At 38.9% G+C, this 27,034-nt stretch overlaps 2 protein-coding genes across 7 annotated transcripts; one reads left to right on the top strand and one right to left on the bottom strand.

The window, feature by feature from the left end:
* Nucleotides 1-16,332, bottom strand: clcn7 (chloride channel 7). 6 transcript variants are annotated; one of them, XM_028042191.1, is made up of 25 exons: nt 16,069-16,332; nt 15,008-15,085; nt 12,478-12,546; nt 11,849-11,914; nt 11,611-11,743; nt 11,240-11,349; nt 10,957-11,037; nt 10,781-10,843; nt 10,582-10,665; nt 10,363-10,456; nt 9,448-9,512; nt 9,214-9,330; nt 9,061-9,115; nt 8,648-8,708; nt 7,010-7,151; nt 6,472-6,565; nt 5,305-5,477; nt 4,555-4,606; nt 4,338-4,465; nt 3,439-3,524; nt 2,921-3,053; nt 2,321-2,380; nt 2,065-2,241; nt 1,890-1,970; nt 1-1,164 (listed from the first exon to the last, which is right to left on the bottom strand). In XM_028042191.1, exons 1-25 carry the CDS (start codon nt 16,180-16,182, stop codon nt 1,078-1,080), a joined length of 2,403 nt encoding a protein of 800 aa, XP_027897992.1. In that variant the 5' UTR covers nt 16,183-16,332; the 3' UTR covers nt 1-1,077. The 6 variants fall into 6 exon arrangements, with proteins under 6 accessions (XP_027897992.1, XP_027897993.1, XP_027897994.1 ...); XM_028042192.1 differs by having other exon boundaries at nt 12,478-12,543; XM_028042193.1 differs by having other exon boundaries at nt 15,008-15,058.
* Nucleotides 16,333-18,478: 2,146 nt separating this feature from the next.
* On the top strand, nt 18,479-26,449 carry slc2a6 (solute carrier family 2 member 6). The gene is made up of 8 exons (XM_028042198.1): nt 18,479-19,164; nt 20,395-20,666; nt 21,780-21,876; nt 22,134-22,233; nt 22,491-22,684; nt 23,140-23,315; nt 23,408-23,679; nt 24,716-26,449. The coding sequence occupies exons 1-8, from the start codon at nt 19,111-19,113 to the stop codon at nt 25,042-25,044; spliced, it is 1,494 nt and encodes a 497-aa protein (XP_027897999.1). The 5' UTR covers nt 18,479-19,110; the 3' UTR covers nt 25,045-26,449.
* Nucleotides 26,450-27,034: the final 585 nt, after the last annotated feature.

Genomic DNA, 27,034 nt, shown 5'->3' with positions numbered 1-27,034 from the left:
TTTATTGTTATAATGGATAGATTCCAACTTTATTATCTCACAAAAGGCATTTTTTTAAGTAGTTATAAAATAGAGCTCAGTAAACATTTACATGTTCTATACATTAAAGAAAAAACAAAGTGGTTTTACAGCGAAGTACACAAAATATTAATACTGAAAGACTAAGGAAATGCACAAACTGACATAAAAAAAGAAAATCAAACATTGAATTTTCTGGTTCTGACAATATTCTTCCAAACAACATTCACATAAAGCTTCATGATGCGGGTCTTCATACTAAAATGTCTTTCACAGAAAAAAGGTGAAAGTGCAAATCTTCAGAGGTGATTTAAAGAAGACGAGTTCATACCTTTAGCTTTTGCTCTCAGTAGTAATGTAATCTGTGCTTGTCAAACAGAAAAAAGAGGCAATAATGGGACATAAAACTATAAGACCTTCGACTTTGTATGAGTCCGGACTGTTCTCTTTAAGTTAAAACAAATCTCTGACATGAATAAATAACATCATTCTCTCAGTTCAAAACACGCAATACATCATTCAGGTACAATAATCTGAACTTAAATTTTTTTTAAAAAAGGATTCCAACTCTGGGATTCAACAGCAGGAGATCCATTGATGTTAAAGTGATGGAGTGAAAAACAAGACAGACAGAAACCTGATTTATGATTTACCCCTTTAGCCAAACTAATCCTGACCAGTGACGGGTTTGGTTACATTTCAGCAGAGAGGAGTAGAAATAAAGCCTTTTATACAAACAAGCTTCGATTTGAAGTGATCCGGTTGTTCCGATTTAGTGTGACCTGGAGCTACCCGGCATGATAAAAGAAAGGATGATTTAAGTAAAAAAAAAAAAAAAATAGGCAAAAGGAAATAAACCTAACCACAAACAAGTGAATAATTTTAAAAATCTTAAACGACAAACCACAATCATTTTGTTTACACCTATTTCACATGGAGAGAGAAATCGCTGTGCTGAAGCACAACACATCCCTCAGGCATGCAGGTAGGCTGGTGGCCTCTGAGGCATCAGGTGTGTTCATGTCCATCAGTGTGTGTGTGTGTGTGTGTGTGTGTATACTATGTCTGAGCCAAAAGTAGCTCCTCCAGTCCGTGTTTACCCACGTGATACCTGGCCAGGTCCTTCCGGGTCACCAGTCCGACCACCTGTGTAGCAATAAAAATCAAGACGTTGCATCTGAACGACTGATCTTAGCAACTGAAATGCAATTTAATGTGACAGAGAAACGCTACGTAGTGCAGAGTAGTGAAGACATGAAGCCTAGGCGCAAATTCAAACTGGAAGACTCTTTTATCCCCACCGGGACCCGTTAATTGAAGGGACCTGCCCACAATCGTCGACCTATCAACGCCGGACCAGGCCACGTCACGTCCAATCATCGACCAAGTCCCAGCTGATAAGGACCTTCATTCATGGCGTCCTTCGCTCTCCAGCCGAGCTCAACCCACCACCACCCCTTCTCCTCCATTCGCCCGGTCCTGAGGCCCGCACCCTTCTTCAACCTCCACCACCAGTGCCGGGCCCTGGGGGATGACGTTCCTAACAGCATCGGGGATGCTCATCTGAAGCCTATCGTTAACGCTGCGATAACCCTTATCCCCAGCCGGGGCCCGAGCGCCAAAGACTTTAAATTCTGTTTGTCAATAAACTCTTCTAATTGTCTTCTTATCTCCGTCTGAGTCTCTCCAGATTGAAATGGTTTCCTGTGTTTAGCACAAAAGCATGCATACTTCTTTTTAACATGTATATAAAGTCTTTAAAAATCATAATTTCCCTTCTGTTCCATAACCATTTATTCTTTGTGTTGCTCTAAAATCCCAATAAAATGCTGATGTGAAAAGGTTCAGATTAAAATACTCAACACACTTACTCTGTTATCATCATCCACCACCACAAGATGTCTGAGACCGAGCGCTCTGAACAGCTTGAACACGCGAGGAAGTGACGTATCCTGCAAATGAAGGATTTCAAGTTAGGATTCATATTCAGAGCATAAAACACGCACATAAGCTTGAGAAGATGAACGAGGGTGGTGTGTTTCTCGCCTGTGGAACGGTGTAGGGAGTTGGGTTCATAAACTCGGTGAGGTCCATCATGCACTCTCTCTCGTCCTGAGAGACGTGGATGCTCTGGATCGGGGGAAACCTGGGGTAGGCGTCCCTGAAATCCTTCAGCTGCAGCTTCCTCTGAGTGAGCCGGGAGCGGGCGAGCTCCACAAACACCTGACACAAAAGACGAATCACAGGAAATTTAATGGACATCTTCCGCCTTATTCTCTGCACATGCGTTTCTGACTTTTACCTTGTGCTTGAGGAGAACGATGAGCTGAGAGCGGAGTATGAGGCCGCAGAGTTTAGCCGGCTGGAAGACACAATTTGTAACTTATAATTTAGTGTCTCAGGGTTTCTAATGGTATCAACAATTGAACGTTAAGACTTTTTAACATTATTCTGAACGAAATGTAAGACCTGTGACATGTCAGAAATGTACAAAAGAAACAGTCTTTACCCCTGCACTGCCAGGTTTTTTTTGAACAGAATGAATGTAGTATTGTAAGAATTAGCAACAGAAGTGATCAATTGGCAAAAACACACACTTAAACCATAACGGACACAAAAAAAGCTAAAATAGCTTCCTCACTTTTTTAGCTAGCTAGTTCACTTTTTTTTTAGTCAGCTAACTTTTTTTAGCTAGCTAGTTTTTTTTGCCTTCCTCCATTTCCACTACAGGAACCAGAACCAATGGATCATACTTTATATTTGCCAGCTAGCTAGGTTATATTATAAATGTAAGACATTTTAAGGCCTTAATTTTAGATGCAGGAATATAAGACGTTTTAAGGATGTGTCAGATGTGCACCATGCATCTGATATTTTCGTCAATCGCCAGATCAAACAATACCTCGTCATCACCAGAAACCTGCACGACGACAGGGAAGCCGTTGTGATTGGTGGAAGTGTTGCTGAGCGTGTCGACAATTGTTCCGACCTTCTCTATTCTGTTCAGGCAGGTGACCGGTGAGCTCATCACCTCCCTGGGTGTGAAGGGGTGGACACAGAAAGACAAACAAATTAGAAGAGGACAAAGGCTCCTCTGAGAAAAGAATTAAAAGAATATACAGTGCAGGAAAAAGCATTCATCCATTTGGAACTGTTTTTAGTCAGTCACGCTACAACCTCAAACTTTATTGTTTATTATTTTTAGGTGACATACAAACAGAAAGTGGCATTAAAGTAAAGAAAAGTGGAGGGGAAAATCTGAAAGGTTTGGCATGAAGGAATGAAAATATTTGCAAGGCAGCGTGAATAAAAAGGAGGGAGGATGAGAAAATCTTGCATGCTTCGATGTGTAACAGATCAGCGAAGAGTCATTCATTACCAATGTGTTAACAAGCCTTCAAGAAGTCAGACTGGACCTACCTGGCGGTGAGCCAGTGGGAGGTGGCAGGCGCCTCCCCGTGCAGGAAGGGAACACTTCCCAGCTTGATGTGGAGGTCATATAAACCCTGAAGCACACACACAGTGGTTTTAAAACACACTTGAGTGGTTTGCGGTAAAAAGGAAAAGATGCCATGAAAGCTGCCAGCTAATAATTTACTTTAAAAAGCACAAGCAAACAGAGAATATGACAAACAGCACATTTTTATGGCTAGTTTCTAGGGAACAGTTGAGCTCTAATTGGATCTCAGTAGTGGAGGCCAGCAACCTAAATATCTCCATGCAAGCATGCTTAGTGACTAATTAATTAATTGTTTTGCATTTTCAAAAGCTGACCAAAATTTAAGAGTAGTGCTACAGAACAAGATGTTTTCAGTATGAACATATATCAAGATTTAAGAAAGTTATGGTTTCAAAACCAATTTTTTCCATGTTATCTTTCATTTAAGGGTCCTTTTAGTCAAAGAAAGGGACAGAATGGCCTCAATTTTCTCAGTTTTTTAAATAATGGAGTAAGGAACCCTTCCCCAATTGGTGCTGCACATGGCTGGTCAGCAGGTTAAAGGAAAAATATCTTTCCCTTCAAGACAGAGAAGTGGAGACTTTTGCATACATTTCCATACTCAAAAACACAGTGATGGTGAGGGGGTGGAGGGGGAAACATGGAGGAGATGCAACCTTTAACTGTTGTCACAAAGTTTTTCATGTGTGAAAATAAATAAATGGCTAAATTAATGTGTTTTATTACAAAAAACCATGGCTTTCCTGTTTAAAATGTAGTCAAAAATTTACTCAGGACAATCATACCCCCCACTGCCTCATCTTGAATTAAAAAACTGTTGATTTGAGTTTTTTTTAATCGGCATGCATCCCTTCCTTACTTCCTGGAAGTAGTCTCCAACTATCTTGGCTGTCATGAGTACAAGCATGATGGGAAGGCCGTACGTGACGTTGCCCGTCGCCTCCATCATGATGACCGTCAAGCTGAGGGTCATTCTCACGATGCCACCTGCAGACGGCAGCGTGTTACTACATTTTAACTCATTTCATTTGTGAATGCCACAGAAGAAGAACTAAATAAAACAGTGAGTTTCCCACCTAACTGGGCAGCAGCTCCAATCAGGGCATATTTACCAGGGTCAGCCCACATCTGAAAAGACACAAACAAAAAACAAGGAAGCAAGTCAAGCTTCCTCCTGTAGTGACTCATCAGCATCCAGGGTAAAGATGTGTAAAATAAACAAATTTTATTTATAAAATTTGACTAAAGTTATTCAGAGAGAATAAAAATAGTGTTTTTCCCCCCACTTATTCAACCTTTGTTACAAGCAGAGACCGTCAAAAAGTCCCAGTAAAACTTAGCAAACTATACGTTTGTGATAGTAGGACGGATTAATGGTTGTCATGGAGACTTCAGACCCCAAACTGCCAGACTTTCTTTAAAATCCTGCACACCGTGCCTATTGTCAAGATCAATCTGGGCGACTTGCGGCCCAGAAGTGGTTGAAAGAAAGAGACCTCTGTGTCACATCCAATTTATACCAAGGGAAACAGAAATTGATGGATTACCAAGTTAGAAGCTCCTAGTAGCAGTGTGTATTTTTGAGGATTTTAGAGTGTCTACTATTACGACTGTGTATTTTTTCTTAACATTTTAATAAAAGTACTCAAACTAAAGGTCCTAAAAGAGAAGACAGAATTCACTGCTGCAATTAAAGTTGACTTATTCAAAAGTCTTTGGGTTTGTTTTAACATCTTCATCAGAGGTGTCAATAAATATGGCTGCCACTGTAAAAGCTGTGCTTTAACTGTTCCAGAAAACAAAGAGGAGGTGTTTTGAGCACTAACTGAGGCGGTAGAAGTGGTGGAGGCCAGCAGTATTCCACACAGCCTCCCCCAGGCAGCTCCGATCAGGAGAGACGGGATGAACACCCCGGCAGACACCGCCAGGCCGTAGGTCCAACACGCCAGGAAGAAGTAGGTCACAGTGAACAAACCCAGCGTCAGAGAGTTGTAGGTTCCTTAAAAGCCAAGAAACCAGGACGCAATACGGTTAAATAGCACACAAACAACCCAGTTAAAAGAAAAGGTTGTTTAATATGATGGTTCATTAAGTCACATGGGAACGATGGTCAGTTTTTCTGACCTGCAGTTTAGAGCGATGGATCATTTGGAAAGTAAACGACATTTTCGTGCTGCATCATTTATACACTGCATGGTTCAACAAATGCTTGAAGCTTGGAGGTTTTTTTTAATTATTATTATTCACACATTTGCATTATTCAATATTCACAAAGAGGAGTGAAAATATTTTAAGACAAACAATGAAAAACTTACATTTAATTACTACAAAAGGGAAGAAAAAAATCCACATTGGCTCAAATTATATATATATGTATATAAAATCAATTTAACTTTAAAGAATCTAACTGAAGGTTTTGCTATGTAGAGCATCCAGAGTGTCTAATTACAACTAATAAAGTAGAATTTTTATCAAGACTTTATGTGACCAACTAAAGTAGTGGATAATTATGAAGGGGAAGAAGGATGATGCAAGGTTCTCAATATATATACTGTATATATTTATATATAAAAATCTGAAAAGTGTGGCATGCATTTGTATGTAGCCCCTTTACCAAGGAGCAAACATCTCATGGAGAACTGTTCGATTGACGGAAGAACTGTAAACCCTAACACATAATGGGCCGCCTGCCTAAAAAAAACTAGACGAGCCAGGAGTGTGATAACCAGAGAAGCAGCCAAGTGCCACATGCTAACTCTGGAGGAGCTGCAAAGATCCACAGCTCAAGTGGAAGGACCTGCTAGTTGTGCACACCCCACATACCTGCCCTTTATGAACTGGTAGATGCACATGCAACTCCCACTAGCAGTCTGCTGAACGCCATGTAATCATGTATAGATTAGGCTTTTCCTCAACAACAGCTAACTTAAAGGCTAAAAGAGAAAACATATTACAGTATTGTGGTTACTGCAGCTAGCTGGTGTGGTTTTCACCTGTTGGATTGTGGAAGAGACTCCGCACGCTTTTCTCAGGAGTGTTGAAGAAGGTTGTGGCCATGGCGTTAAATTCTCCATCTGCACAGAACAACTAGACAAGAAAATGAAGGAATTGATATAGAAAAAATCTATAGGGAAAAATAAATAAATAAATAGGGAAATGAGGGAAGGAAACGGCACTAAATCTCCACATTTGTAAATCGCTGAGACATCTACCACATCAAAAAGTTAACTTGACGACAGCAGATGTGAGAAAAACTCTTTACTCTTCAGTTCCTTCTCCAACGTTGTTCTTGTAATAACACCGCCAACGAAGCTTAATGAAATGAAACTGACAAAAAGGGAAACCGCAGAGATTCACTATGACAGGAGCAAATCTCATCTGAACCGACGTCTGCTCCGTCGTCAGGCGTTATAGAAATTAATGTTCTTAAATCCTCAGGAAGATGAAACAGGGTTGTGTGTTGCTTCTCCCCAGCAGTGAGTGTGTGTGTGTGTGTGTGTGTGGGGTGGGCGTGTGTTTGTGGGTGTGTACCTGCAGTGGGTACTCCTCGCTTTGGTCTGGCCCCAGAGGCTGACAGTCAGTGGAGAAGTAGATCAAGATGAAAGCCACCGTCGCGTTCACCGCGGCGACCAGCATGGCCTCTATCACTTGCAAACATGGCCGATGGACGTACCTGACAGAGACGCAGAAATTAAAACGTAAATCGGGCTTCTAGGAATGTTCCCACACCAGTTTGGACTTTCCCGGGTCAGGAGTAGCTGACAGGAAAAACAAAGCTGGACTGCAGTTTGACTGGAGGCGATCTGGCAGAGCATCCACTGGAATGTCTATTAGATAAAGTCACTGAGAAACTCACTTCCTTACAGTCACTGTGTCAGAGAGGAGAGGGTATTTTTAGAAACAGGTTTACCCAGTCAGGTTAAAAATATACACATAATTAATCACTCATTACAGCGGCAACACAGAACAAAGACACCAATGACAATTGATAAATTATATTTGGATTTCTGCTAAGGCCTGTCACGATAACAAATTTTGCTGAGCGATTAATTGTCTCAAAAATTATTGCAATAAACGATAATATTGTTTGAAGACCTTTTTACACTGATTTAATGGAAATGACGTAATAACGCATGCGATTTCCTGCCAAAGATAGATACACTTTATTTTCAAAAGAACATTTAACACTGGAACTGACAAACAAAATAAATAAAACAACCAAAAACAAAAATAAAATGGATTCTCACGCTGCATTAACAAAAAATGTACTTGATAAAAACTAAACATCATAAAGCCAAAGTGGAAATAAATACTGCATTCAACCAAAAGAGTGCAGATTATGAAGTCTGTATATTATGTTGCCCTTCAGTAATAATTAGATTTAAATAGAGAAGATGGGCACATCGACTACCTGATGCAATAGTTCACACTACACGATTTTTTTGCCCCTACTTTTCCCCTTATGACAATCTTAGAAAGTTGGCCGATCCAAGATTGTCACTTGCATTTCAAAACCGATCATCCTGTAGTGTGTGGTGTGTTACGGTAGATCGTCGTGGCCGCTCCGATCTAAATCAGGGGTTTTCCCCGACCGGGAGCTTTAAGTTAACGCAGCCTGTTGATTGTGACAGGCAAAGGAAGACAAAGGATTTATGTTTATATTGCAGAGATGTTATAGAAGGTTTTCTGTGGATTAAAATTAAGATGTGCATCTATTTAATGAATTCAGTTGTCCTTTTTTAAGTTGGTTAAATAACTAGTTTTCACTAAACCCCCCAATTCTAAAAAATCACAAAGGCAAAAGTACAGAAAAATGACCTCTGCCATTCATTTTCATAATCAGTTAATTTGCAATGATTTAAAACCTTCTAAGCTAATAAATCCTTCAGCTTGTTAAGCTGTTACCATCATCCAGCTTCGTACCAGGAAAGTGTTTTACTGGGAGCTTGTACTCGCTTGAACACGTTATTTCTGACTCGCTTCAGTCACAAGATGTTGTTGATATCGTGAGCAGCTCTTGTAAGTCCTCTATTCAAAACTTCGTCTTTAACCCACGGCCTTTTATTTATTTTTTTAAAAATAATGCAACAAAACCTCCCAGCATGCACGTGTTATCCCGCTTGATGCTTCATGTTTAACCCGAGCGTTGAATCCGCCTTCGATCCATACCTGATCCTGAAGATGGTCAGCCAGTAGTTGAGAAAGTTAAAGAAAGCTCCCAAACCTCCACCTAGACGACAAAGGAGGTTCAACCGGATTTGTTATTTTAAAATCTTAAACAGAACCGATAGATTTAGACTTTTCAATATTCTTGTTGATTTTCATGCAACAATAATATAAGCAAAAGTAATTTTTCCTTAGTTTGTATTAGTACAATTCCATATCATCACACTTCCACCTCCTTGCTCCACTATTCAGAATATTAATTACCTCTCGTCACAAACAAATCTCTTTTAATGCAATATAAATAGTGCTTGGTCTATAATTGCTATAACTCAAAGATTTCAAATCAATCCATTATTTGAACTGATTGTTGATGAAAATGTGTTTACGCCAATTTTTTTGCATCAAACATTTCTCACCTATAGCTCCCATAGCAATAAACAAAGGAATCTCATAGAGGTTATACTCCATCGCCTGTGAACAAGACAATGTTTTAATATTTTACACTTAGACTTGCACAAAGCAAAACTAAACAAACAAAAAAAAAACAGTAAAATATTAAAGTTTCTCACTTCGCTTTCAAAGCGTCCAAAATTGATGAGACCTGGATTGGAAAGGTCTCCCGGTTTGTTGTCATAGATACTGAGGAAGAAGTTCAGCGTGAAGGTGGAGATCATGGAGGCAAAAAACTGCAGACGAAAGGAAGAAAGTCACCAACCAAGGAGATTTCTTTTTAAATCTGAAGCTAATGATGTGATGTATTCGAAAGCATCGTAGGAACTACATGTAGCGACCACATGACTTACAATCCTCCATGTCAACATCTGATTCCAGAAAGAGGCTCCTTCCTCCAGAGAGAACAAAACGCCGCCTGTTGAAGGGAAACAGAGGAATCAGTTGAATGACATCAGCTCTATACATAAACCATCTGTCCCATATAACACACACAATATATTAGCCTATAGGTTTCAGGCATTTAATGGTTGATTTTACTCCATCAAGTAAAACAATATTTTACACATGATGATGGAAAGTAATTGGATACCCGACTGGTGAAGCTTTTTAATGAATGTTTCTGTATAAAGTACGCAGTCAGTTAGCTAAACATAAAATAAATCAATATATAATAAATTCAGCTTTTTGTACTGAATTACTTAAATTATTTGGATAAGCATATTTTGAATATACAGTGCAGGCAAATGTTTCAAGACAGACTGAGAAATCAAAATGCAAGTAAAACTTCATGACAAAATATACATGAAGCGAAATATACATTACTAAGGGAGAAGTAAGAAAAAGAAAAACAGGACACAGGAATGACCTGTGGTTATCTCCTCTTCCAGAATGAAAAAAACAAAACCAAGTCAACAAATAAGGAAAGACAGGAGAGGCAGGACAAAAGGGCTGGACATAAAAAAGAAAAGAAGTGGAGGTGGGGTAAAATAAAGAATGAAAGGAGGAAGGTTGGGGCACAATGAAGCAAGGGATGAAGTACATAAGGAAAGAAGGCCCTAAAAAAGGAAGGATATAAGGAAGACAAAGAAAAGGAGAAAAAGGAAAGAAAAAACAACACAAAAAAGAGGGGAAGGAAATCAATGAGACACCAGGAGCTTATTTTCTAACTCATAACAGCAAATGAGAAAAAAGCTGATTAATTAGAAAGTATGTTGAACCTTTTGCTGTTCGGGGCACTGAGTGTTTTTTTTTGTTGTTTTTTTTACCAACTGGGGCTCCAAACGCAGCAGAAACTCCAGCAGCAGCTCCGGCGGAAACAAAATCCCTTTTTTCTGTGTCTCTCCGGAAATATTCAAATATCTGCAAGTGCAAAGACGCCCATCAGAAATCAACTGGGATGTTCATGAGACTAAATAAACTGAAAAGAAAAGGTGTGTTTTCCACAACTATAATGGATTAGCTTGGAGAATCCCACAAGTCCTGACCTTAAAGTCTTTTTTTAAGGAAGTGCTTCTGCCCTGCGAGACGCCAGCTGCTAAAACGGCACCAGAATGGATCATTGGGCCTTCCTAGAGGATTGTGGGTAAACAACAGGACAGGTGTATTACAGAAACAGCATTAAATTATGTAAAAAAAGAAATTAACAAGTCGAAATATTCAAGAAATAAGACTGAAGCTGTTTACCTTTCCTACTGCCAGACCACCGACCACGGAGAAGATTACACCCACCACTTTTACCACCAAAGTCTGCAGAACCCAAACAACACCCCAGGAAAAAAACAACAACAAAAACACATTAATACACAAGGCCCCTTTATTCCAGCCAATAAAGTGCACGTGTGTGTTTCAGGTGTTTATACCTTTAGCCGTACCACCCTGGGAATCTTGACTCCATTTAGGAAACATTTTATCTGAGGAATCCCACTTCCTGCTGCGATGGGCTGCAAGACACAGAAAGCTATAAGGTACAACTTTCATCACTTGGAAATACTCAGTTTCCACAAAATAAATTACTTGGTTCCCCATGTCAGCATGTTGCACAACCTGACTTAAACGCACTTCTTCAAAATTCATTTTCACTCTTCAGGAATCCAGTAAGAAATCTCAATTATTTCTGAACTCTCTAATGATTTTCCACTTTACCTCAATGAAAGCGACTATGATGGCCCCAAACATGACACAGAAAGAGTTAAGGGCAGCCCAGAGGAGGAGGGAGATGGACAGTCCACCTGCTTCTGTAAACTTTACAATATCTGTAAAAGGTTCTGAGTCAAGGAAACTAAAAGCTGGCTCTAATCAACAACACATTAACAGAGTAAAAAAAAAAACAGAAAAACACCAAAAACATGCAAAAATCATTTCAGTTTCACTAAAGTGATAAAATTAAATTCATAACACAACCGACCGTGAATTATAAACAAAAGGGTGAATGGGGAAAAAAAAAATCAAAAATCAAGGCATAAAAATGTTTATTGTACTTCTCATCACCTGACTTCTAAACCAAGTCAGGATACTTTCTTTAATCAATCTGTATTTGAGTCCAGCCAACTGTTCCACCATGATGTCTATAAAGCAGGCGATGAGGCCCGTCAGGAAGCCGATCAGGCCGCAGATCACCCAGCGGCTGATCTCCAGACAGCGAAAAGCCTGAAGACACGAAACGAAGCGAAAGGGAAAGCAGAAGTCAGGAACCAGAGGCACAACACCAGAGGTGAAACAAGCATGCAGAGGAAACCATTCTTCTGCATTCACCATGAAGCTCATCCTCCGCTCCTCCTCCAGAAACAGCTGGTTTTCAATGTTATCATAGTCGAGACTCTAAAAATAGAGAAAACAATAGAAAATCAAATTTACCCCAATGAATCACACGACGATGTACACATTTCTCCTTGCATGGCTTCCAAAAGTTTACACTTTAAATCACAAAGTTCAATGTTTTACTGGGATTTTATATGAAAGACAAGAAAAAAGTACCAAAGTTGAAGGAAAACAGGACATGGTTTTCACAATTATTTACAGGTATAAATTGTTAAAAATTATAATTTGTTCTCAGTAATATCAATCAATCAATTTTATTTATAAAGCACCCTGCATACTAAAAGCAGCTCCTCAATCATTTCTATATAAACAGAAAAGATTGTCTATGCTCTCGAGTTTCTATTAAATTTTTTTTAAAAAAGCAATCTAGCCGTAGACTTGCAGCACATTTCTCCATTTATGTTAATTTTTCAAAGTTTAGACAAGTGAAGGGAAATCTGAAATAGGTCAAGTCAGGCAGATTAGAGGTCAAAAAAATAAAATAAAGAGCCGGAAACCGATATCAGCCATCAAAAGACAACCAGTGCATTGTTGGTTTTCCGCTATAAAGCGTTTCGTTTTACCTCAAACTTAAGTGACAGCAGCTTCTCATTGTGAGGGATCTCTTTGGGTCGCCCTCTCACTGAATCCTGCTGGATGTGACAAATAAAAAAACATATCAACACTGACCTCTGACCTCTGACCAGAGAGGCCTGTGGAAGGGAACGCAGAACCAAGAGCTGAAAAATTAACATAAAATACTCTACACAGAAAAGCTGCAAGAGGCAAAACACATCATAGACAAACAAAACGGACATTTTAAACAATTAAGTCACTTCTAGTAGAAAATACCGCCTGATGAAAACTGGAGTGATGACGGTGCAAAAAGCAGCATTTCCTCCAAACTGTCTGGTGTGAAAATATTCAGACATCACAAAAGCTACGCGTGCAAGAGAAGATTTATACAGCCATGTTGGATCTCCAGTTACATACATATATATGGGTTTTGAAAAGGAGGAAATGCTGGTTTGTTAAATGAAACTTGCATGCATGTGAACAAGCCAGTCACAGCTACATGTAGATTTAACATGCATGGGCCTGCTGGCCCCTCAGGCCTCAGCAAACAAGTCAAAGGATTCATTCACAGGAACAAACAAAACACACTGGAAATAATGTTTTGTTTACAGTGAAGTACATCACGTGCTTGGAGTCACATTCAGCCAGAAAAATGAACGGCATCTAATAAATGAAAGAAAAACTAATGTGATGGAAACATGTCCTGTGACTGTTGATTGATGCCTGATCGTTTTCATTTTTCCCCTCCTCTCTTGTCGAGCCAAACACGGACTTTAGTGGAAAATGTTTGTGTTTACAGAATAATTTAAATCTTTGTTAAACGTCATTTTAAAATAAATCATTTAATGTTTAAAGATAATATCCAGTGGCATATTTTTTTTTTCCTCCTAAGAAATGTGCACGGACAATAAGAGCACCTTTTGGTTATAAGGAGTGGGTTTCTCACAAAATAAAGAGAGAAAACGTTGCTAGTTCTACGTAGTGTTTACTTGGATCGATGACATCACAACAGGCACCAGAACCGCGGTGGTTAGCTGGAAAAAGCAGCCATTAGATTGTAAAGATTTCAAGTCTCATGTGAGTTGCAAGGAGTTCAACCGAACATGTTTGTGTCGGAGACGGCCAAAGACGACATCAAGAATTTCCCTCAATTCTTGATGCGCCTAAACTCAATTCCTCTTACAATTCAATCAGCATTGTCAACGTACTTGTCTAATTTCTAGACTTATTAATAATGACTAAACTGGAACAAAATCAATCAATAACCACTCCCATAACTTGTTGCTGGTGAAGCTGGAGCAAACCAAGACTAAGAGGACACTGATAGTTTGAAGAGCTTTAGCTGGTACAAATCTATTTACATTTGTCTGCACTCATCCTACAACTTCTCTCTTCCTGACTGCTGGGTGATGTTTCATCTGCTTCCTCTCGTTTTTTATAGACTGGAGTGATGCCGAAAGAAGCTTTACTGCAGCTGCATGCATGGTGAGGCCAAGTGGACTCAGATGCATCACGAAATTGTTTTTAGAGGTGAACTTGGCGCTTTTCAGTTGATAGGGTGGATAATTTCAGGCTGCAAAACAGCAAGAGAGAGCAACACTTTCAAAAGCTAACAGGAAGGATGAACAAAGTTCAGTAAAGACGCTCTGTTTTTATCCTTTTGAACTTTTTACCTCTGTGTCAATGAAACATTTTGAATTGGGAAATGATGGCAAACGTTTTGAAACCGGAGTTAATACAATAAACTACAAATTAGTTTCAAAACATCTATGAAGGAGGATTTTTATTAAAAGACGTGAATACGAAAAGAGAAAAAATACAAACGGACCTACTCAAAACAAAAACTGATCAGTTAACTGATATGTTAGAAAAAAGAAAATCACCTTTGGAAATCTAACAAAATAGCAGAACTACAGTGGCCCAGAAGAGTCAACAAAATGAAAAAACCACAACAGAATTTATGCGAAGTCGACAGCTGTAGCTTTCTTAATGGACCAAATCTGTTCTTTATTTCCTTAGTTTGATCCTTCTGGGCCACCATACAAAGCCAACGGGAAAAACTTGCAACATAAAACTATCTAAAATGATAGATATCGTGTGTGACCAGTTAGATTAAAAAATGAGGGATAATTTTTCCTTTTTTTTCAGCTGGATCTTGTTTGAAGTGGCCATTTCAGTGGCTTTATCTGTTGGGATCTCTGGGTGGTCACAGTAAGAAACACATGCCTTGCATTAATTCATCACTCAAGGAGCTCCACAGTGGAAACCATCAGACATGTGCCCTTCAAGCACGCAGGATGACTCACTGGGCCGCCACGGTGTCAGCTGTTCCACGTTTCAGTCCAACCAAATCCAGTGGAAAGCAGCTGAGACCAACGATAATCTGTGTGAATTACACCATTTATCTGAGCTCCCTGCTTAACACCACAATCAGTTTCTTCTTAGGTGGTAAAGATGAAGCCAGGACTTGACGAATGGGAGCGACAGACACGGAAAAGGGAAAAAAAAAGTAATGGCGACCGGATCTCAAGACTTTACCTCTTCCGTGGTTATCTCCTCTTCCAAATCCACCGTGCTCAGTCTGCCTATCTGAAATACAGTGCTTCCACTTGACATCTACACACACCACATACAGCAACAGAAAGAGTGATGGCTTTGTGTGCGAATTTGAAACTGAAGTGACAACATACAGCTGGCTAAGTTAGAACATTGTTGAAAAGTTTCTCTATTTCAGTAGTAGTGCTGAGCACAGTATATGTGCTCAGCACTGAGACGTTAAGCTCAGCTTGATTTAGCATCAAACTTTCAGCTTTTAAAACTTTAATTTCTAATTAAAATATAAAATTTACTTTTAACTTAAAAGAGGCTTTTGAGTTTTTTTTAAAACAGTTTCTGATACAAGTATTTTTTTTAAACAAAAACAATGAGATGATCACAGATTGTGTTCTGAATGTTTTTCTTCCACTAAACTTTAGATTAACATACCTAGAAACACCAGCCACAGTCATCATAATGAACAGAAACAAATGCTGGGGTAAATTCACACTGTGTGTAATTAAACTATATATGTCTTTAAAGTGGACCACTTGAATAAATTAACTTTTTGGTGATTATTAAATGCTTTTTATTCATTGGTAACCATTGCATTTAGATACTGGAACTGGCTTCATTAGAAGTTATTATCTATCAGCATAAATGTTTTTTAGGGATATGACTAATATTAATTACCTTCACATTTTAATCATTTATTTTCATTAAACTATCTTAGTTTAGGGGCAATAGCAAGGACAAACATTTCTAAACCCTGTCATATGAACCACTTCCTGGTAACTACATCTAATTATGCACCATAATAACATAATTTAATCGGCGCTAATCTGCTTAGTTTCCAGCTTATTGTCGCTTGTTATTGCATCCAAATGCAACCAAAGCCACAACACATCACAGGCTTCTTGCTGATGCATTCCGTTTCCTGCTAGCAGACATTTTCCCCCATGCAGCGTTCAAAACATGATTCAAGAGAAGCTTACAGCGCTCATTCACTTTGCACCTGATGTAGCTTATAGTGGGAGCAGCTGTTAGCCGCCGGGTAGCTGTACCTGTCTGAGGGGTCTGGACTGCTCGGAGCCGTTCAGCAGCGGGGTTTCCTCCCCGGCCGCTCCGGACTCGTCGCCTCGGCTGGACCAGGACACTTTCTTGGTGATGTTAGCCATGTTGGACTCTGGTAGCTCGCTACTGGGAATGTAAACAAATGTTCTACTTTGTTTCCCCCCCCAACCCAACTAATCGCAGCTCCTACCGGGGCTAGCTGCTGCTGCTTTCCCGTCTTCTCATGATCACTCTCGCGACTCGTGATGCTCAGTACGGATCGCGTGCAGGGTCAAAAATAAATGTTTTTTCTGCGTTGCATGCCGGGAACTGTAGTGTTACGACAAAAGCGAGCGTTGAAAGTTGTTTTTTTTGCTCATATATCTAGTTGTGTCTTGAAAATATCACCAAAAATAGTGATATTTTTCTTATGAATAAGCATCCATATATATTTAATAAATCAAATACAATTGGAAATAATTAGTGGTTTTAAAAAAGTGGGACATTTGTCTTCTAGTATTAATTTTTGGACACATTGGACTGCATTTGAGTTGCTGTGGGGCAGCCAATCAGAGATAGATACATAGCTAGCAATAAAGTAAGTCAACTGCTTTTTTAATCCATTAATGGTGATATGTATTTACCCAATAGAAATTTCTAACAAAGCGTACCAGTTTCATGGTCAGTTGTTTCCACAGATCTTCCTCTGTGAAAGGAGTATTGTTTTGGAAACATTGTCTATTTATTTGAAATCAATTGCAAATTTCAGCATTCCCAACAAAGCTGTGAAAGGACTTGTCTCACTTCATCTTCTTCCTGTGCTTTTTTTTTTTTTTTTTTACCAAAGTAAACAAGGGCAGAAAAACACAGAATGATTACATATCTAAATTTGATTAATAAATTTGGATATCAGTTTATTAATTATTGTTATTATTACTATTATTAATGGACTAAAGTCCGCAAATATCAGGTCCAAGATCTATGGACAAAATAAATCAATATATAGAAAAGTATTGCATCATTGTTGTTTTTTGTTTTTTTTTAGATCAGGGCTTTAACATGTCTTTGTTGCAGTCTTGCATTTATGTTTGTTTCCCAAATACTTTTGTTTTCCGCGTACATTTCTCCTATAACTTCTATCTAAGTTCAATACGAACAGTTTGGCGTTATTGTAGCTCTTCTGTTCAATAAACCAACTTTGCATGTGTGTATGAGTAGGTAGGGGACTAATTCAGTTCGCTAGTTTGTCCAGCACAGTTCACATCAAATGCAATTTTAAAGCACCCAACAAGACAAACGTGTGCAACTCATATTAAAGTTTTTTTCTGTTTGGTTTAGAGGAGAATTGTTCTTTTGTCTTATAGCACAACAAAGGGTCCTTTCTTTAGCTACACAGCCTAAGTGTAAAACAGCAGTCGCTTTGTCTTCCTTTCAAGATGAATGAACAAGAGAAGAAAGAAGAATGTTTAAAAGATTCAATAAAATCTACAATCAAATATTCACAGATGTCTGTTAGACATTTCTTTCACAAATTCTCATCCTCCACTTGTATAGCGGATAAAAAGTCAGCAATTTAGACTAGAATCTATTAGTTCCTGACTGCAGCTAACTTGTAAGATTTTGTAAAGTATTTACGTTTTGTGATTAGTTTTTGTTTCACAATTACTTCTAGTCGACATGCAGAAACCAATCAGGTTAATTATATTACATTACAATATAAGTTATTTTCAAGATTGTGCAACACTGTATGACACAATCCTATCTCCACCTTCTGTGCAATCAAGAAGGGGAAACGCAAGTGAACTCAACCACACAATAGTTAACATTTCCTAATTTGGGAGCTATCAGGACGTATGTCAGTAATTTAGTTAAAAATATAAGATGACAAAATCTGGAGTTTTCTGCCATCCTCTTGACAATACTAGGTTCCAATGCAAAACTATTCATATCCCTTTTAAAAATATATATAAATTCTGATTTCATCCCGTTAAGATCAAAAACCTCTATGCTTTTTACAGCGATTCTATCTTTTGCTTAACCAACACAAAGCTGTTCATAACTGCAAGGTTTAAGTTTTAGATCTGAAAAGTGTAGCGCACATTTTTAAAGTTAAGATCTAAATACAGTTGCGAATCTGTGGAAGATGCACCTTCTCCATCCAGTCTGGCCGCATCTTAAGCTATTTTGCAATAGATTATAATAACGTTGATAAAGTGAATCATTTTGCAAAGCGCTCAGAGTTTATTTGACGGTGTGATGCGGGGTTTTTAAACCTCATGATACGTGAGTCGTGGCTGAAACAGCGTGTACTTTCCTTGTTCCTCCTCTCGTTCAGTTAGAGGATCCTGAACTCTTCTTCTTCTGCTTTTTGTTTTCTGAATGGCCCAATCTAGGAATTACATAGCTGATCTCTCTCCCTTCTGCTTCCTATCACTGATGTGACTTGATTTACATGCGCAAAGCGGAAGTAGACGATTCTGCTCTTTAATTTATTGAGTCTGCTCAGTGCAATATATATGAAATACTTTCAGGTGACAGTTTAAACAGTAACATTTTGTGCGTTTTTTTTGTTTTTTCCACTGCAGAAGAAGAGCAAGACTGTGGTCAGTTCAGCTTCCCATCCAAAAATCCTGCATAAACAGATTTTTTGTGATTTTTAAAAAAATTTTTTTTAACTTTCAGTTTTGTTTTGACCAGCTGTGATCTCTCCCGTTGCCTCGGGCCATTAGATTGAGTCATTCATGACCTGCAAGCGAACCACAAAAAGAACTAAAGCGCTTCAGGAAGGAGATATTATCTTTTATTATTATTATTATTATTTTTGCTTTCTACTGTTTTTCTAACGTTGGTCAGTTTCCAAGCGCACAACAGGGATATTGTGCGAGTATCAGGAAATTCAGTTTAACTTTTTTTTTTTTTTTTTTTTTAAATAAAGTTATGCAATAGCTCATTTTCTCACAGGAAGGTAAGGTTACAGATCCTAAAACAGACCAGAGAAATCAAACGGTCACTTTTTTTTTTTATTTATCCATCGAGCCGCTTCTGAGACAAACATGAACTCCGAGAATACGCCACTGCTACGAAGAACTGCATCATCTCTCTCCGAGGTTGGACATTTTTTTTATTTTTAACTCTTCTTTCGATAACTTAGGTTATGCTTTGCTTCAAACTTTACTGGTCGCTGTGTGGACTCTGCAACTCTTTGCTTGGGTTGCTGAAGAAATGTGAGGCTCCATCCAACGACACAATCTCCAACTTTAATGTTTCAGGTTTAAGTCAGATTGTTCTGACATCATTTCAGACTATAATTTTAAAAAACTGAGAGGAAGAAAATCAAACATCAGCCTATAGTCAGAAAGAGAGACTGACGAGTTCACACGATTGTAAATAGATCTGTAAATGTTGGAGCTATTTATTCTTTATTTCTTTATCCATTTGAATTTTGTTTGTTTATTCTTAAATTTCTAGTTTTTGTATTATTTGCTGACTTTATTTGCAGGTTAATAATTGTTGATTCTATTTATCTTTTGTTTTAGTATTTGTTCTTATTTATTTGTTTTCTAAGACAGGAAGTAAGGTGGATCAATCCACTTTCTATAAGTGTAGGGACCTGGTAAAGGACCAGCAGGCATTTGGGTTTGGGGCCTATGGTTTTTACCAGAGCGACAGAAGTAGACAGGAGAACAAAGGAAAGTTTGAACGTAGTAAATTGTTGCTGAGAAGGAAAATAAAAGCAACCAAGATAATCAACAAGTTTGGACATTAAACTTCTTTTGCCTGCGTGAAGAATCTTGACCCCAGTGCCTAATAGTGGCTGATGGAACTTTTATTGGATGTTTGGTTTGACAAACAATCGCCACTACAGTAAAGTTCTAAGTAGTCTCGGTTTACTTCAGCTTCATCAGCATCCGTCGTATAGTAGTGGTTGTTTCACCAATTGTGAAACCAGTAATGAGCAATCCATTTTTGTCAAAAAGCAGTTTGTGGTTGAAACTTGAAAAAAAAAATCTAAGTTCATAGGATCTAAATCATCTATAGGACACTGTGCAGTGAACTGTGTACACAAACAGGATTAAAAGTGTATTCTTGCAGCTTTTAACATTTTTCTAGGCATTAGATTTTCAGGTAAAGCGAAGTGCAAACTGCAAACTGGTATTGTTTTTAACATTTTATTGATACTGTGGAACAATTTTATCAAAGACACCGTGTAGTTACAGTTTTATGCTTGAATTGTGCAATAATATAGAAAACCAAAAAAAATCATATAATCATATAATTTTTGTTTTAATATTTTTTGTTGTTGTTGTTTTTATCCTCTCCACCTGCCTTTATTTCAGATCAGTAACTCCAGATTGTATCTAGCCGTGTTCTCAGCAGTTCTTGGTAACTTCAGCTTTGGTTACTCCCTGGTCTATCCGTCCCCCGTCCTGCCGAAGCTCACAAGTCCCGATGCAGACCCTCGGCTCCGGATGGACCCGAACCAGGCCGCCTGGTTCGGGTCCATCTACTCCCTGGGTGCAGCAGCCGGGGGCCTCGGGGCGATGCTGCTCAACGACCTGATTGGACGGAAGATGAGCATCATGATGTCAGCGGTTCCCTCGACTGCTGGGTGGGTCCGACTGTGAAACCAAAAGTTACTGACATGCAGCTTTTATGTGTATTGTGAAATATGCATAAAAATAGGAACAATGAACTTGAGTTTACAAGCAATTAATTTCAGTAGCGAGCCTTTTACTGGCCCAACGTGCAAATCTGACTCCTGATATTTTGTTTCTTGGAGAATATTGATCAGTTTTCTTTCACATCACAGTTAATCCCAAAATTATTCGTACACCTGATATATTTAAAAATAATTTTCAATCCATTAGAAGTTTGTTTCTAATTGGAAATGAGATCAGTATCTGTTGACAGATAATGAAACAATGTAAAATGGCTAAAGAGTTTTGAAGATTTTTTAAATCTATATATGTATTTAGATTTTATTGTAAATTTCCAAATGGAAAATTATTCAAATCTTCCTTAATAAACAGTGGAAAGATCTTATTATAAATTACAACAATCAAACTGTTTTAGCTGCTAACCAGCATTTAGCAAGGTTTGACTAACATTGACATTTATTTTAAAACCCTACAGAATCTGTGGATCTTATGTAAGGAATTAAAATATATGAATACAAGTCTATCTGAATGGGTATAAGAATGGGTAAGAGACTGTTAAAAACAACAACAACTTGTGATACAAGAAATTCAGCTAATTATGTCTAAAGAGTTTTCACACCGTAACAACAAAGATGTGGTTATATTAGGAAACTCAGTGGGAGAAGTGTTTAGCAACAGGAAGGGTGTTTTACTGTGTGAGCAGTCTCAACAACAAAAGAAGATGTCAGACTTTAAAGTGCCAACAAACGAGCCCTGATCTCACCACCGAGAAATTATTTAAGCTCTGAAGTCTAGTCCAGTCTGACCCAGTCGCTATTGTTACCAAAACTGCTGCAACAATTGAATAATGAAGACTGTTGACTTTGCCTAATTGTATTTTTAGGTCTGTTTGCAACAGTTTTCTGACTCATGATTGTCAAAATGGAACATTTCTGTGCTTGAAACTGGACAGGAAGATGTCTTTCTTTTTCTTTTTCTTTTTTATTCGCCCCAAAGTTATAACTGAGCAGGATTCTGAACCCGCTGTGTTTCAGTAATAACAGTGTTGTATATTTGTCTTTCAGATACACGCTGATGGGAGGAGCCGTGAACTTGTCGATGCTCCACGGAGGCCGATTCTTAACCGGTGTTGCCGGGGGGATGACGGCTGCTTCAATTCCAGTAGGTTGAACTGTCCCTCCAGTTTCCCTACTGGTACCGGAACCAGTACCATCGCAAAACTCTCTGGCTCATTCTTGTAGCTCCCAAAAAACCTTCTACACCAGAAGGAAGTAATTTCTGCTTCTGTCGTGGGGTTGGAATCCACTTAGAAAATCTCAAATCTTAATGTTTACATACAGACTGCAGAATAACAACAACAAAAACACAATGCCTGGTGCGTTAAACCATATAAAGTGTTTTGTGTGTTTATGCAACAGGTTTACATCTCAGAAATCTCCCACAAAAAAGTCAGAGGGGCCCTGGGCTCCTGCCCCCAGATCACAGCCGTGTTTGGCACCCTGACGCTCTACGCCCTTGGTAACGTATATCTAAACCCACATTGTCCACACTAAGCTGCTTTTGCGAATAAACAATAAAGAGATAACCATCAAAAGAGCAACATCTTTGAAATCTGAAGAAGACACAATACGGGTCATGCAAGATGCGTTCTTTTCCTTGTTCTCTTTTTTGCTGAGTCACACTGGGACATTTTCAGTGACATGTCAGAAAGCTATGTCGGCTACGTGCTTTTGTTACTCCTTCATGCGTTGCTTTTGTTAACACGTGACGCACAGGTCTGGTGGTGCCGTGGCGGTGGCTGGCGGTGGCGGGGTCCGTGCCAGCTGTGCTGATGGTCGTCCTGCTGGTGTTCATGCCTTCCTCCCCGAGGAGACTCCTCTCCCTTGGCCAAGAGCAGAAAGCGGAAAAAGCCCTCCGCTGGCTGAGAGGAAGCAACTACAACACGAGCATAGAGCTCAACGCCATACAGGTAGCCAAGTCAAGTTTCTTTGTGTAGCACATTTCAGCAACAAGGAATTTCAAAACCATCACACGGCAACGAATTATGAGAACAAGCAGTAAACATTACATCGTCAAAGTCAAGCAAATACACATCAAACCTGTTGATCAATGTTCCACTTACTTTTAATCAGCTGTAAACAGATGGGTTTTTAGCCTTGATTTAGAGGATCTACGTTTCAGCGTCTTTACAATTTTCTGGAAGTTTGTTCCAGATTTGTGGTGCATAAAAACTGAATTTGTTTTTTTGGGGGGGGGGAGGTCTGCTTCTTGGGATTCAAAGTAGAACGTAAGAAAATGTGGCATTTTGTTTTAAACCGGAAGAGATTCGTTTAGGTTTCAATGGACGTAATATTTACTCTGAGCTAAACTGTCTGCTCAAGTTTAAGGGAATTATTGTGTTTTTCTCTTGTTTTCTTTCCACAGCACAGCATTAACACACAGGTTAAGATCACCTGGGCTCAGCTGGGCAAGCCCATCTATTACCGGCCAATCCTGATCTCGGTTGGGATGCGTTTCCTGCAACAGATGACAGGAATCACGCCAATTCTGGTTTACCTGGAGCCGATCTTTGCTAAGAGCAATGTCTCCCTGGAGCCCAGGTAGGGACATCGTAGAACAACAAGTCTGTTAAAAATGTTGCTCTTGTTCTGTCAACTCATAGCAGAATCCCGTCCTACTCTGTGGGCTTCAGGTATGATGCTGCCATCGTGGGTGCAGTCCGCCTCTTCTCTGTTGCTGTGGCAGCCAGCCTGATGGACAAGGCAGGACGTAAAGCCCTGCTGTACACGTCAAGCATGCTGATGTTCCTGTCCTCTCTGACTCTGACCATGATCTCCCACACCACACCTTGCCCAGCTGTAAATATTACGGCTCCGAACTCTGAGCTGGGCAACACGTTACAGGCCAGCCAGGATACGGCTTTGAGCTTCGTCCCGCTCATCAGTACAGTGGTGTTTATATTCGGTGAGTTTTGACAGCAGGCGTTCTCTAACATCACGAAAAACAGGAGCCAAGGTGGAAATGTGACACAATTTGTCCTCTCCAACCATGTTCAAACTTGAAGTTTATTATTAATACATATATTTAAGTCTGAAATAAAGCAATGTGTAAAGGCAAGGCAGCTGAGAACACAGCTGAATGTTCCCAACACTAGAAATCTACCTATTGCCAAATAGACACCCCAGAACATAATGGAAACAAAGTTTCTAGCTTGAATGTGAGTTTAAAATCTCAAGGTTTAAAAACCAATTTAACAGAAAGGAAGAACAGGACAGGGAGAGCTAAATATACAACAGTAATTTCACTGTGAAAACTACTCTGAGGATACTGCCACACTACAAAAACTGTAAGTCTGTTTACCATTTGGCACTAAAGAGCCAAGCAATGTAATCTTTTGGCTCAGACACTGAGAAAAGGTGCAGCTAATTATCACAGATAAACAAGCAGGAAGAACATCCAAAGAGTTGTTTTAGATCATGCAAGCAACTCTTTGGAAAGACATATAAAAAGTAAAAAAAAAACCCAAAGACAATATTAAAAGAAATGTTGCTACATCAGGAACTTTATGCTTACAAACAACGTCCTTCTGATCTGGTTGGTCTATGTCCTGCAACCCACGCATTGACGTGTGTCGTATTTGGAGTATCCAAATACAACAAATATAATTGATTATTTTGCAGACATCTTCACTCATGTGAGGCGCGTTGCTTGTGTTCAGTCACGTGTCGATGTTAGCGACTGCATGTCTTGCTCCAGCATGTTAATTTATCTCATTTACTGTAACTTTTATGTTTAGCTCCTCGGGTTAAATTGGCAGTTCACTGTTTATTTGTCTACATTCATATCCTCAAACTCATTAAACCCTGGCAGGTAGAAACTGTTCAGCATGTTGTCACACCCATTTCATTGAAACAATACACACAGACACACACAAAAAAAAACAACAACATTATGTGCATATATTTTGTGCTCAGTCATCACATTGTTGGCTGTCTCCTAGGATACGCCATGGGATGGGGACCAATCACTTGGCTGCTGATGTCAGAGGTGTTGCCGCTGGTGGCCAGGGGCGTGGCATCAGGCCTGTGTGTCACAGTGAGCTGGGTGACGGCCTTCGCACTCACGCACGCCTTCACCCTCCTGGTAGACGCCTACGGCCTGTACGCGCCCTACCTGATGTTCACGGTGGTGTGCGTCTTCTGCCTGCTGTTCAATGCCGTGTGCATCCCAGAGACTCGCAAGCGCTCGTTGGAGGAAATAGAGAACTATTTCAGGACTGGACGCACGTTCACCATCAGGCAAAATCATCCCAGCGTGGTGTCCAGCTGAAAACACGAGGTCAATCCGATCCAAAGGAGCCATTCTTGCTCTGAAAGCGAAGCAATAAAAGCTTAATGTGGCACATTTCAGTTTAAGAACCTGAGATAGCAATTTTAGGGTTTTTAAAATATAATTTCTAATCATTGTTACAAATCCTTGCAGAGGTAATCATCTCCCTTGAACTTTTTCACATTTCATCACTGTACAACCACAAACCTCAGTGCATCCTACTAGGATTTGATGTGAAAAACCAACACAAGATAGTGCAGGATTTAAAAAAAAAAAAAAAATACATTAATATCTTAAAGTTTACAGTCAACATGTATTCATTATTATTAATTTAAAACTTCATAGAACCCTCATTCTTTAGGCCGAAAAGTTCAGTTGTGATGTCCGCCACACGTTTGTGTTGTCACCTATGGCTTGTGACAAATAGCTATGTTTTCACATCACTATTCCACCAAAGCCAGATTTGCAGGTTGTAAGTAATGCAAACAAAATGTGAATAAGTTCAAGGTGCATGAAAATGTTTCGGCCTCACTGTGCCTCGAAAAGACGGAGCTCAGATCAATGACAAAAAACAAGAACTCGATGATGAAGCTCCTTCATACAGATTAAAGCTTTTATACCGGACCAACGCATCTAATTTCTATAGGGGAACTTAAACAGTTACATTGACTCAGGCCAAAAACAGCAAAACGTGGCCTTGTTAGCTAAATAAAAACTGAAGTAGATACAGCCTTACTAGTGAAAACTTGTGGCGCTGCATGAGAAAATGACTGACTTCTTTCTATTCTTTTACAGCTTTACATCATTACTCTAGAATTTGTCTTTGTGTGCAATTATTGTTACATATAACACTTGAGAGGTGCGATGTAGATTTGCCAGAGCAACAATTATCACATTTTGTGGTAAAACAAAATGACTGTAGATTTCATTTAACTACACTGATAAAAATCATAAAGAAAACTCTGTACAAATATTTTACAAAAAGAAAACAAAACTGTAGTAAATTTAAAAATGCAGTATAAATTACGGTTATATTTATTTACTATGCCAACCATGACAGTTGGAAACCTAAACAACCGAGCCAACCGGATCATCTGGGCCGGCCAGGTCTGTCTGGTGACTTCATAACTTCTCTTCTGTGAATAATCATCATATTGACCAATCACAGCAGCTTCTGTTCTTTAGTAAATGTTGAAAATTAAATTTGTCTACATAAAAATATAGTTTACAAATGGCTACTGTAAACATTTAGACAACTAAAAGGGAATATGTACGCATGATGTGAAGTAATACCGAGTTTGGTTGAAAGATAAAAAACTGTTTAATCAGATTTTATGTTCAAATGAGGAAAAAAAAGGTCATCTAAGTTGTTATTCTGTGAAGTAAATATCTAATTTCAACTGTATTTCTGTGTGTTGTTTAATAACTGCAGCAAATCCAAATTTCTTCAATGTTTGCATCCCTTCATCAAGTTGTTTTGCAAAAACTTAATTATAGGGTATATTTTGGGATCAGTGTTGAACAAGAGTTGGTTTATAGTAGCCAGATGTTAAGTAATTACATTCACTAACAACAACATATTATATCCGATGGAAGTTATCAATTAACTACAGCATCTTTTTTTAGAACACATTCCAATGGAAGAAACAGGACATGTTCCTGGAATAATTACATCCAGTACTGCATGCCAGTCTGAAAACTGGTGCTGCAGAAAATACGCATGTTGCAATACCACATTTGCATTCCTTAAGGTTGTTGGGTCTGTGTGCGATATTAGAAAGTTGATCATTCTATGAGACTTTTTTGTTTTTCCCTCTTCTATAGGTCACCTGTTCAAGTCAGCCTCTTTGAAATATGTCACAAAACCCTTGACGTAGTTCAACATCAGACCAGAAGAAGCTAAACTGGTTACACCAGTGATATTAACATTAATTTTTTTTCTCCCACCAATCCCATAAAGCAAAAAAATGTAAAAAATATTGAGTTCATT

This window comes from Xiphophorus couchianus, chromosome 16 (genome assembly GCF_001444195.1).
Source record: "Xiphophorus couchianus chromosome 16, X_couchianus-1.0, whole genome shotgun sequence".
Lineage (NCBI taxonomy): Eukaryota > Metazoa > Chordata > Actinopteri > Cyprinodontiformes > Poeciliidae > Xiphophorus > Xiphophorus couchianus.
The sequence above is the reverse complement of the archived record's forward strand: the minus strand, read 5'-3'. Positions and strand labels throughout refer to the sequence as shown.

Excerpts from the sequence above, each read along its gene's own strand:
- clcn7 (XM_028042191.1), bottom strand. The coding sequence starts at position 16,182 with ATGGCTAACATCACCAAGAAAGTGTCCTGGTCCAGCCGAGGCGACGAG. Across the intron at positions 10,666-10,780 it reads GTGGTCTGGCAGTAGGAAAG|GAAGGCCCAATGATCCATTC; the intron begins GTAAACAGCTTC and ends ACAATCCTCTAG. Across the intron at positions 5,478-6,471 it reads TCTCTTCCACAATCCAACAG|GAACCTACAACTCTCTGACG; the intron begins GTGAAAACCACA and ends TTGGCTTTTAAG.
- slc2a6 (XM_028042198.1), top strand. The coding sequence starts at position 19,111 with ATGAACTCCGAGAATACGCCACTGCTACGAAGAACTGCATCATCTCTC. Across the intron at positions 23,316-23,407 it reads AATGTCTCCCTGGAGCCCAG|GTATGATGCTGCCATCGTGG; the intron begins GTAGGGACATCG and ends TGTGGGCTTCAG. Across the intron at positions 23,680-24,715 it reads TACAGTGGTGTTTATATTCG|GATACGCCATGGGATGGGGA; the intron begins GTGAGTTTTGAC and ends GCTGTCTCCTAG.